The sequence below is a fragment of the Solanum dulcamara genome, chromosome 6 (assembly GCF_947179165.1).
Source record: "Solanum dulcamara chromosome 6, daSolDulc1.2, whole genome shotgun sequence".
Classification (NCBI taxonomy): domain Eukaryota; kingdom Viridiplantae; phylum Streptophyta; class Magnoliopsida; order Solanales; family Solanaceae; genus Solanum; species Solanum dulcamara.
In genome coordinates this window covers 74,626,196-74,638,715 of record NC_077242.1, presented here as the reverse complement: position 1 = coordinate 74,638,715, position 12,520 = coordinate 74,626,196, and the positions used below count along the sequence as shown (strand labels likewise).

Below are 12,520 nucleotides of genomic sequence, written 5' to 3'. Positions count from 1 at the left end.
TAAATCAATCAGGAGAAGATGAAGATCTCCAATGGCTAAGAATCACAAAATCCTCAAAGACTTTGTCCTTATTCTTGGAAAGAAGGATTCACCTTCCTCTCCCAAGGATCAAATACTTTGGGTCTTGCATTCAGCCTTGTCATCTATAAAAAACTGAACAATTATAGCTGAAAAGCGACGATTGTTTAAACATTCATACAACCTCTATTCTACTTTAGCAAGCATTGTTATTCTTTGTGAATTTCTGTGTGATCAAAAAGAGAAGAGATAATATTTGAATGGTGAGGCATTGTATCAAAAGAAGAGAGATCAAGAAAAGAATTGAGTGTAGATCCAGGATCTACTTTTGTATCCTTTTGTAACCCATTCACAAGCTTAAGTAGAACACCCTTACAATTCAAGGGGATTGGACTAAAATCGACATTGGATCCCAATCAGTATAAGAACATCTGGCGTCACTTCTTCTTTATGCTCTTGTAATTACTTATTCATTTACTATCTTTGCTTATTATAGTAAACTGCTTTATTTATCCGTTGACTAAAGAAAATTAAAACAATCAATTCACCCCCCTCCCTTGCACTTTAGAGGAGTGTCAGATGTACATATCTTGCTAGATTTTGCATGTGATGCATTGGAACGGTATCACCAATACGAGATGTCTACTGAGTTACATTTCATGGAGAACATAGTCTTAGCTACCTTCTAATACTTTTCAACACCTTAAGTTTTTTTTACTTTGTTACTGCGAACATCATTTCTTGTTACTGAATTAAACAAGTAAAACCCAATTTAGTTCATGCATTTTTACTTTCAGGAAATAATGATTTCCACTGAATATAAGTGCTAATAGACTTTTCTGTGGATTCGGCCCCAACCTAATTGGATTCTATATTTGACATCGACCGCTTTATACTTCTTAATTGGAGTGTAAGTTTGGACGTATCATCCATGACATATTGATAACATTTAGGAACCACTCAAGCAAAATTATACGATTTTCTCATTTTTCGTGTATGTAAGCCTATGAATATTTTGATGGTATTGCTTTTGGTTAATTTTTTCTGAAACTTTTACTGGACCTTCCGTAAGTAAATAGGATAGCAGTACGTGTAGCCTCGGTAGATCCATGACATATTTATAAAATTTAGGGGCCACTCAAGCGACATTAGCCTATGAATATTTTGGTAGTAGACTTCCGGTCAATTTTTTTCAAAACCTTTATGAAACCCTCCGTAAATATCCAAGGGAGTAGTACGTGTATCCTCAACACGATCCACATAATATTTGTAGTATTTAGGGTCCACTTAAGAGGAAATAGGCGTTTGTAAACCCATGAATATTTTGGGGATATGACTTCCGATCAATTTTTTTGAGAAACCTTTATGGGACCTTACCTAAGTACCCGGGGGAGCAGTACGTGTATCCTCGGTACGATCCACGATATATCTATAGTATTTAGGGGACAATCAAGCAGAACTAAGCAATTTTCTTATTATTCGTGTGTGATAGATCATGAATATTTTGATGGTATGACTTCCAATCAATTTTTTTTCAAAACCTTTACAGGACCCTCCATAAGTACACGGAAGAGCACTACATATAGTATCCGCACAATCAACAGCATATTTATAAAATTTAGAGGCCACGCAAGTGACATTAGCCAATTTTCTCATTTTTGGTGTATGTTAATCTATTAATATTTTGGTAGTATAGCTTTCAGTTAATTTTTTTCAAAATATTTATGGGACCCTACGTAAGTATCTGGGGGAGTAGAACGTGTAGCCTCGGCACAATCCACAATATATTTATAGAATTTAGGGGCCATTCAAGTGGAATTAAGCGATTTCTCATTTTTTTAATGTATGTTAGCCCATGAAAATTTTGGTGATATGGCTAACAGTCAATTTTTTATCGAAACCTTTATAGGATTGTCCGAAAGTACCTGAAGGAGAAGTACGTGTGCCTCGGCATGAGCCACGGTATATTTATAGCATTTAGGGGCCACTCAAGCAGAATAGGTGGTATTTTTATTTTTTGTGTGTGTTAACCCATGAAGATTTTGGTGATATGACTAACAGTCAATTTTTTATCGAAACCTTTATGGGATCGTCCAAAAGTACCTGAAGAAGAAGTACGTGTAGCCTCGGCACAAGCCACGACATATTTATAGCATTTAGGGGCCACTCAAGGAGAATAGGCGATATTTTTATTTTTCGTATTTGTTAGCCTATTAATATTTTGGTGGTTGACTTTCTGTCAATTTTTTTTGAAATCTTTATGGGACTCTCCGTAAGTATTCGGGGAGAATTTCAATTACCCTTGGCTTGATCCACGACATATTTATAGCATTTAGGAGTCATTCAAGCTGAATTGGGTGATTTTATCATTTTTCGTGTGTGTTATCCATGAATATTTTGGTGATATGACTTTTTATCAATTTTTTTTAAAACCTTTATGGGACCCCCCTCATAAGTATCCGAGGGAGCTATATGTGTAGCATCTATACGATCCACAACATATTTATAGCATTTAGGGTAACTAAAGCGAAATTAGACGATTTTCTCATTTTTCGTGAGTGTTGGCCTATGAATATTTTGGTGGAATGACTTCAGTTCAATTTATTTTTGAACCTTTACGGGAACTTCCATGAGTACTCGGGTGAAGAGTATGTGTAGCCTCGGCACGATCCACAACATATTTATAGCATTTAGGTGCAACTTAAGCAGAAATAAGCAATTTTTTCCCATTTTTCGTGTGTCTTAGACCATAAATGTTTTAGGGGTATGAATTTCGGTCAATTTTTTTCGAAAACTTTACAAACCCTCTGGATGTATCCGAGGGAGCGATATGTATAGCCTCTGTACGATCCACAACATATTTATAGCATTTAGGGTAACTAAAGCGGAATTGAGAGATTTTCTCATTTTCGTGTGTGTTAGTCCATTAATATTTTGATGGTATGACTTTCGATCAATTTTTTTTGAAACGTTTATGAGACCTTCCATAAGTACTCGGAGGATCAGTATGTGTTACCTCGACGCGATGCATGACATATTTATAGCATTTAGGAGTCACTCAAGCGGAATTAGACGATTTTAACATTTTTCGTTTGTATTAGCCCATGAATATCTTGGGAGGTATGACTTCTAGTCAGTTTTTTCTTAAACTTTTACGGGACCCTACTTTAGTATCCAGGGGAGCACTATATATAGCCTCAACATGATCTATGACATATTTATAGCATTTAGGGGCCACTTCAGTGGAATTAGATAATTTTTCTCATTTTTTGTGTGTTAGCCTATGAATATTTTGGTGGTGTGGCTTTCGATCAATATTTTATCGAAAATATTATGGGACCCTTTGTAAGTACTCGAGAGAGCAGTACATGTAGCCTATGCACGATCCACATCATATTTATAGCATTTAGGACCACTCAAGCGAAATTGGACGATTTTCTCATTTTCTGTGTGTGTTGGCCCATGAATATTTTGTTGGTATGACTTTTGATTAATTTTTTTTCTGAACCTTTATGGGATCCGCCGTAAGTACCCGAGAGAAAATTACGTGTTGTCTCAGCAAGATCCACGATATATTTATAACATTTAGGGGCCACTTAAGTGAAATAACGCGATTTTCTTATTTTTCGTCTGTGTTAGTCCATGAATATTTTAGTGGTGTGGCTTCCGATTAATTTTTTTGAAACCTTTATGGGACCCTCCGTAAATATCTGGGGGAGTAGTATGCGTATCCTCGGTTCGATACACAATGTATTTATAGCATTTAGGGGCCGCTTAAGCAGAATTGGATGATTTTTTTAGTTTTTCATGTGTGTTAGCCCATAAATATTTTGGTGGTATGATTTCTGGTTATTTTTTTTCAAAATCTTTATAGGACCTACCGTAAGTATTCGGGGGAGATATACATGTAGCTTCTGCAAGATCGACAGAATATTTATAGCATTTAAGGTCCACTCAAGTCGAATTGGATGATTTTTTCATTTTTAGTTTGTGTTAGTCCATAAATATTTTGGTGGTATAAATTTCAGTTAATTTTTTTCCAAGATTTCACGAGAACCAATGTAAGTATTCGATGGAGCAGTGCGTGTCGCCTTGGCACGATACACGATATATTTATACCATTTAGGGTCCACTCAAGCGGAATTAGATAAATTTCTCATTTTTCGTGCGTGTTATCCTATGAATATTTTAATGATATGACTTTTGGTCAATTTTTTCTGAAACCTTTATGAGACCATTATGTGTAGCCTTATTTATAGCATGTAGAGACCACTCAAGAGGAATTAGACGGTTTTCTCATTTTTCATGTGTGTTAGACAATAAATATTTTTGTGATATGGCTTTCGATCAATTTTTTTTCAAAACTTTTCGGTATCCTCCGTAAGTACTCGGGGAGAAGTAAGTGCAGCATCGAAAGAATCCACAACAAATTTATAGCATTTAAGGCCACTTAAGCGGAATTAATTAATTTTTTTATTTTTTTGTGTGTGTTATCCCATCAAAAGTACCTGAAGAAGAAGTACGTGTAGTCTCAGCACGATCCACGACATATTTATAGCATTTAGGGACTACTCAAGAGGAATTAAGTGATTTTCTCATTTTTAGTGTGTGTTAGCCCATGAATATTTTGGTGGTATGACTTTTGGTCATTTTTTTCTGAAACCTTTACGAAACCCTCCGTATGTACTGAGGAGAGAAGTACGTGTAGCCTCAGCACGATCCACGATATACGATATATTTATAGTATTTAGGGGCCACTCAAGTGAAATTAAACGATTTTCTCATTTTTCGTGTGTGTTAGCTTATGAATAATTTGATGATATGGCTTCCGGTCATTTTTTTTTTCAAAACCAAGAACTTAGATTTTCAAATACTCTCTTCAAATACTCTCGTTTTTTCAACTTCACTTCAAATGTTTTCCCCCCTTCCAATACATTTAAGGCTCGTTAGGTTGCTGATTAGAAAGGAAATTATTCATGAATTAAAACTAGCATGGCTAAAATGTCATATTTGATAACTTTAGTTGTTTTAGAAACGATCCAATCAATCAAGATACAAAATGAGAATCGTATTCAAAAGATTTTGCACTTTTCAACGAATACCATTTGTTTTATTATTTTAAGCGAGTATTCAATTTTAGGTAAAGAAAAACTTGTTATTTTTAACTCTTGGGCTCAGGAATTCTTATATTAAAAAAATTCATCACACAAAATATATTATGTTTGTTTATCATTTTACAATCTAGCATGAATAAAATATATAGAAATTATGAGTTAATTTATATACTCGTATTTTATATGGAGTAAAAGACAAAACAACTAAATTAGACATAACTAATCTTGACCTAACCAACAATCAAACCACCTTGTGCTTCATAACCTAAGTACATAACCAAAATAGTTAGTTTACTTCACACAAAATATTCCACATTCACTTAAGGCTCAAAAAAGGGCCGTATTTTAAGAGTTGTAACGTAGATAACATATTATAATGCAATAATTAATGACTACTTCTACGATTCAAGTTCGCTACTCATGACTTATAAATCACAATAAAATAACTTTACATCAAGTCACGCTTCTAACCTAGTACATTATTATCCTTGGTTATTCCAATGTCTCTTTTTTCAAATTTCCCTCTCAGCTTTCTTACAAGAAAATGAATCTCTAAATTTCTGCTCCAATGTACCATTAATCTGTGTATTTACCACAATTTTCATACAACAAATTGCTTAATCCCTTTTTAAAAAAATCATGTATAAACCTAGAAGTTTGATCAAAATAAGCCTTCTAAGCCGTCAGTTCCTTTCAAGAACATATTCAAAACCCAAGAAACAGATTCCATTGCAAATGCAATCAAAACCCCACTTAGAAAAACAGTCCATTTTTAGCTGCAATAAAATGATTATGAGCTTAAGCCGTCAAGGCAAAGTTGAAGAAGCACGGCAGCTGTTCGACGAAATGCCTCAGAGAGATGTTGTTTCTTATGCTTCAATGATTACTGTTTATCTTAAACATAAAGAACTTCCTAAAGCAGAGAGGTTGTTTTATTCCATGCCTGAGAGGAATGTAGTGTCTGATTCTGCTATGGTTCATGCTTACGCGAAAGCTGGGAGGATCGATGAGGGTCGGAGAATCTTTGATTTGATGCCGGATAGGAATGTTTACGCTTGGACCAGTTTGATTTCTGGGTATTTTCAGAACCGTAGAGTGGACGAGGCTCAAAAGTTGCTTCAACAAATGCCTGAGAAAAATGTAGTTACGTGGACTACAGCGATGGTGGGATATGCTCAAAATGGTTTGATTACTGAGGCACGACGTATTTTCGATCAGATTCCTGAGAAAAATGTCATTGTTTGGACGGCTATGATCAGGGCTTTCGTTGAAAATCATCAGATCGATCAAGCTCTTGAGCTCTTTGATAAGATGCCTGAACGTAATTTGTATTCTTGGAATGTTATGATTCAAGGCTGTTTAAATGATAACAGGGTTACCAGAGCTTTGGAACTGTTTAATGCAATGCCATGTAGAAATGCGGTTTCTTGGACAACTATTGTTACTGGTCTTGCACGGAATGGGATGATAGAAATGGCAAGAGAGTACTTTGATCAGATGCCAAACAGGGATCCTGCTGCATGGAATGCTATGATAACAGCATATGTTGACGAAGGTCTAGTGGCTAAGGCCAACGAACTCTTTGATTCGATGCCTAATAAAGATCTTGTAAGTTGGAATGTAATGATTGATGGGTATGCAAAAATTGGCCTCGAGGGTGAAGCCTTAAAGCGTTTTATTCTCATGCTTCAATCGGGCTTAAGGCCGAATCAGACTACTCTTACCAGTGTAGTGACCTCATGTGGGGGCATCCTAGAGTTAATGCAAGCTCATGTTCTTGTTTTACTTCTAGGTTTTGACCAAGACACTTCACTTAATAATGCTCTTGTCACAATGTACTCCAGATGTGGAGATATAAACTCATCGTTGATCACTTTTGACAATCTCAAAGTAAAGGATGTTGTTTCGTGGACAGCAATAATACTGGCATATGCTAACCATGGTCTTGGCAATCAAGCATTGCAAGCCTTCTCGCAGATGTTAAGGTCCGGTAACAAGCCAGACGAAATCACTTTTGTGGGACTCTTGTCAGCTTGTAGTCATGCTGGTCTAGTTAAGAAAGGTCAAAAGTTCTTCGAGTCAATGAGGCATGCCTATGATTTAAAACCGAGGGCGGAACATTATTGTTGCCTTGTTGACATTTTAGGTCGTGGTAAGTTAGTTGATGAAGCTATAAGGGTGGTGCATCAGATGCCTCCAGAGGAACGTGATGGTGCTGTTCTAGGGGCTTTACTTGGCGCTTGTAAGTTGTATGGAGATGTTGGAGCAGCAAACCAGATCTGCGACGAAATATTAGAGCTTGAACCAGGTAACTCAGGGGCTTATGTACTAATGGCAAACACTTATGCGGCTTCTGGGAGATGGGGTGATTTTGCGCAAGTAAGGAAGAAAATGAAGGAGAGGAAAGTGAAAAAAGTACCCGGTTTTAGTGAAATAGAAGTCAATGGGAAAAATCACATATTTTTTGTGGGAGACAAGTCTCACCCTGAGAAAGAGGAGATTTACACACTTATTAAAGAAAATTTATTGCCTCTAATGCAAGAAGATGATTTAGAGGAATATCGAAAGCCAGGTATTGAAGAATTTCATTTGAACCATTCGCTAATGTAAGTTCTGAAGCTCAGTGCAGAAAGGCGACCAGGTCAGGCGACTAGATTACACTCCTATTCAAATGTTAGTTCACTCTGGCCACCTTCTAGACCCTTCCATTGCTCATCTAGGGGCAGAGCTAGAAGCTCGGATACAGGTTTGGCCAAACCCAATAGTTTTTGCTCATACAGTGTATTTGTGTTTTAAAAAAAAAACTAACTAAAAATGTACAAATATCAGATTTCAAACACAGTTATTATCATTTGAAGTCACCATTCTAAAATTCAGAACCCATAAAATTGAAATCCTGTTTTTATACCGTTTTTCTTTATTTTTGCAAAAAAAATAAAATAAATTATTTTCTATTTGCATTCCCTCAATTCTTTTCTGGAACGATTAGGTCCATTTCTGTTTAGAACTTGATACCAATTAAACCAATCATTTCCCAGTCTTTCATTTCTGCTTGTGCAGGCTTGCCAATTCTCCACATCATTAACTTCCACTTCTTTTTGAATTCTTCTTAAGAAGTAGTGCTATTCATAAAGCTTTTTGGCTTGATTATATTCTATAATTAGCTGGCTTTTTTAAATTTAAGTTATGGATTTAGTTTTTACTCCAATCATGTTAAACTACATTTCTGATGATGTTCTCTTGTTGCTATGTATAGGCGAACCTGATCTCAAAGTAGACTTTGAGAAGCAGTTGAACAGTTATTATCAGGAAGAGCTAGCTGCTTGAACGCTGGCAAGGAACCTACATTTTCTTGTGGAGTAAAGAAGATTAGCTACTGAGTTCACTGAGGTAGAGAAATGTAATGCTGTGATGGACATGAAGTCTGTAGGACCTACCAAATGGGTATGAAAGTGGTTAGTTTTGAAAGCTGAATGAGATAATAGTTGTAAGTTGATATTCTGTTTTTCTCATAGCAAGTCATATCTGTTTCTTACCTTTATTACTCTAGTTCGTTGTATCAATTCTCTATACGAGTTCAAAGCCTCAAAGTGGCTCATATATGTTATTCCTTCAATATATGCACATGAAAGAGCTCAATGTGTTATGTTTAATTTCAAAGGTAACAGCACGATGCATAACAAGCTCTGTAAAGACTAAAGCCTGGTATTTAAATAGCAGAGGGTAAACTTTGGGACTCATTATCCATTGAGTTTTGAACCGTGCTCCAGCTAACTCTCGAGAAAGAGATTTTTTTTTTAATTATACTAACAAAATGCACATGTAAGCATTTCTTTGTTGACGCAAAATAAAAGCACATATGTACATTTCTCTATCATAAATCCTTGCATGAGGTGAGCAAAACGAGTTAATACTCATTAGAAATACAAAGATACCTAGTTTAGAAACAACAATAACAACAACAGAAACATTAAGCTAAAACTGTGTATGTTGCAAGGCAATAATTCATGAAGTATATACAAAAACCAGAAGGGAGTTGCGGTATTTACTTCATCCCTCTTCTTTTCTGTCGTCTTCTTTTTTTTGCTTCAATTCTTCTCTTTGCCTCAATTTTCAAAAGGATCCTGTTGATTTGTTGGTTGACAAATCTCATAAGCCATTTTGGTCTCCCAGTTAAGAAAATGATATATCCCATAAACATCCCAAACACTGATCCACAACCACATCCTATTATCGCAGCTCTCCAATCCATAAAACCTGAATCTTCTTCGTCTTTTTCAATATCAGGTACAGTAGAAGGAGGCATCTCATTATCTCCGCAGTTTCTTGACAAGGGAAATCCACATAATCCAGCATTTCCTGAATATGAATCATTTTCAAATGTATCAAGCTGTGGACCTCTAGGTATCCGTCCCATCAGGTGGTTCTGTGAGAGATTCATGACAGCAAGAGATTTCAGAGAAGCAACTTCTTGAGGAATGTTCCCGGACAGTTGGTTCCACGAAAGGTCTAGTGACTCAAGAACAGATAAATTTCCAAAAGACTGAGGAATAGGTCCGATAAGGTTGTTATGGGACAAATTCAACCCACGAAGGGAACCAAGATTGCCAATGGATTTTGGTACATTACCTTTAAATTTGTTATTTGAGAAATCAATGGTTGTGAAGATAGAAAGAATCCTCACAAGTTCAATCTGCTGCCCTTTTATAGCTAATCTCAAGGAATCATGGTAACGAATTTCTCCAATATACGTTAAAGGAGTTCTTGTTCGATCTTCTATAATCATGGATTTCAAGTTGTTGAAGAAACTTTCTGACAGATTTCCAGTGAAGTCATTATAAGAGAGATCAAGGATTTTCATCTTTGAGAACAAGATTTGGTTTCTTGAAATGGTAATCGGGCCATGTAACTGATTGGATCTCAAACTGAGAACCTGCAGCCTAGGAAGTGATCCCAACCATTTGGGAAATGTGTCATTCAACAAGTTTTCTCCGAGATCAACTACTTCGAGTCCTCTGCAATTGGTAAGCTTTCTTGGCAATGTTCCTTCTAGTTTATTTTTCCGCAAATTGAGACTTCTCAGAGTACTTCCCTTACCAAAATTATTTGGAATTGTCCCACTAAACTGATTATCGTGCAGGTCCAACACTGAGAGACTTGTGCTCATGTTCACCAAACATTTTGGAATTACGCCACTCAGGCTGTTATTGGACAAATCAAGAATCACAAGGGAACTCATTTTGCATAATGGTGAATTAGGTAACTTCCCCGTGAAGTTATTGTTTGAGGCTATGAAGAGGAACAAATAGGGAGGTGGAGCAGTTAATTCTCCTTGAATCAAGTTAGATCCAATATCAAGATAGTAAAGACTCTCAAAGTGATGAAACGGATCAATAGCCGTTAGAAAGTTGCTAGAAAGATTCAAATAAGACACTGAGACTTGCCAATTAGACCATGCCCAATCAGGAATTTTTCCATACATGTTGTTGTTGGAAAGATCTAAATTACCAATGTATTTTGCAGCTCGTAGGAAATTTAACTCCCGTATGTTGCAAGAAGATGCATACAAACTTCCAAGAGAACTTGGCAAGGTCGCATCTTTTTGACTGGAAAGTACAGACAGATTGTTAAAAGAAAGGCCAAGACGTCTAAGTTGTTTGCATTTTGAAAACATACCAATATCTAGACTGCCAGAAAGGTTGTTTGTAGAAAGATCAAGTGTTGTCAAGTTCACTAGTTTAGAAAATGATATTGGAATAGGTCCATTTAGCTTATTCTCACCGACATCAACAACTTCTAGCAAGTTGTATCTAACTTCCTTAAGTTGACCAGTAAGTTGATTAGCTCTCAAAACTAAGTATTTTAAGGAAGGAAGATTAAATATCCAAGATGGTATTTCTCCGCTAAAGGAGTTATGTGGTAGGAAGAGCAAGACAAGGTTTGGGAATCCGGTGGGGATGATAGAAGGAATAGGACCAGTTATCGAACAATTTGAGAGGTTTAAACTCTCCAGTTTTGTCAGGTTTGTAACCGAGGATGGAAAAAGGCCCGAAAAGAGGTTATATGAAAGGGATAAAGATTTGAGCTTGGTGAAGTTACTGAAAATATTTGGAATGTTGCCTGTAAGGTTGTTAGATGAGATATCAAACTCAACAAGTTGCACCAGATTTGAGATTGTTGATGGTAGTGGACCATTGAAGTTGTTGGAGAAGAGTCGCAAACTCGTAAGCTCTCTGAGATTCCCAACAGTTGGAGGAATGTTACCAGAGAAGTAGCAGCCTGATAGATCTAATTCCCTTAAAGAGTTGAGATGACCAATAGAATCCTGTATGTTCCCCGAAAAGCCTGACGACGAAAGATCTAATTCCCTTAAAGAGTTGCTGCTGTTCCATTGAGTTTTTGGCAAATGCCCTGTGAGATACAAGTTGCTCCCAAGGTTAAGTATTTGTAATCTTGGTAAATGGAAAATGTCATCAGGGATTTTCCCAGACAATTCCGTTCCGACAAGATTCAGTACTTGTAAGGAAGAGGACAAGTTTGATGGAAGTGATGAAGATATGTACGTTGAGGTGAGGTAAAGCTCCTTTAATTGAGTTAAGTTTTGAAGGAGCATTTTGAAAGTGTGAGGTTCAAATCTCAACTCTTCAAGACCTGTAGAAAGATCAAGTGATATCAACTTAGATAGATATGAGATTTGTAAAGGAATTCTCCCTGAAAAACCAGAACGCGATAGATTAAGATGTGTCAAACTTGGAAACCAGCCAAATTTGCTTGAAATTTGGGAAGGGGAGAAATCATTGTAAGCTAAATTAAGGTTTTGAAGATGAGAAAGTTGGAAGAGGGTGCTATTGGAATCAATTGTTCCATGAAGTTGGCTACAACTAAGATCAAGCCGAGTAATTCGACCTGTAACTTTATCACATTTTACTCCATCCCAAGTACAACAATCAGTGCTTCTATTCCAAGAAAGTGTCTTTGGATAGGGAAAGTAGTCATTGGATTCACAATCAGCAGAAGCAGTGTCATGTATGGACAATTTAAGCTTCAATTCTTGCAAAACCAAACTCTCGTCTCGTCGACATAGATGACTTGAAAAGATAACAAGTGGATATTGTAACACAAAAAGAAGAAGAAGAAGAAGTAGGCATCCCATGATCTGCACAAAAACAAAAGTACTGGAGGAATGAAGGAATAATTCACAAGATTTTATACTTGAGGTATGAAATATCTTCTTGACTCCTTCTAGAACAAGTAATAAAAATCAGCCTAATTGATTGTCAAATCATTAAGCAGCTTGCAATCATAGAATTTTGTGTGTGTATATCTTAAATGTCAACTTTATTGTTTCTGTTTGACTGACGATTTCATCACGCTAGGTGTATCTTTGA

At 36.3% G+C, this 12,520-nt stretch overlaps 2 protein-coding genes across 2 annotated transcripts; one reads left to right on the top strand and one right to left on the bottom strand.

Moving 5' to 3' along the window:
* The first annotated feature begins 5,606 nt into the window (after window positions 1-5,606).
* On the top strand, window positions 5,607-9,535 carry LOC129891507 (pentatricopeptide repeat-containing protein At1g09410, mitochondrial-like). Its single transcript, XM_055966895.1, has 3 exons — window positions 5,607-7,878; window positions 8,389-8,619; window positions 9,420-9,535. The coding sequence occupies exon 1, from the start codon at window positions 5,772-5,774 to the stop codon at window positions 7,740-7,742; it is 1,971 nt and encodes a 656-aa protein (XP_055822870.1). The 5' UTR covers window positions 5,607-5,771; the 3' UTR covers window positions 7,743-7,878; window positions 8,389-8,619; window positions 9,420-9,535.
* LOC129892989 (receptor-like protein 6) lies at window positions 9,178-12,285 on the bottom strand. Its single transcript, XM_055968486.1, has one exon. It carries the CDS (start codon window positions 12,283-12,285, stop codon window positions 9,178-9,180), a length of 3,108 nt encoding a protein of 1,035 aa, XP_055824461.1.
* Window positions 12,286-12,520: the final 235 nt, after the last annotated feature.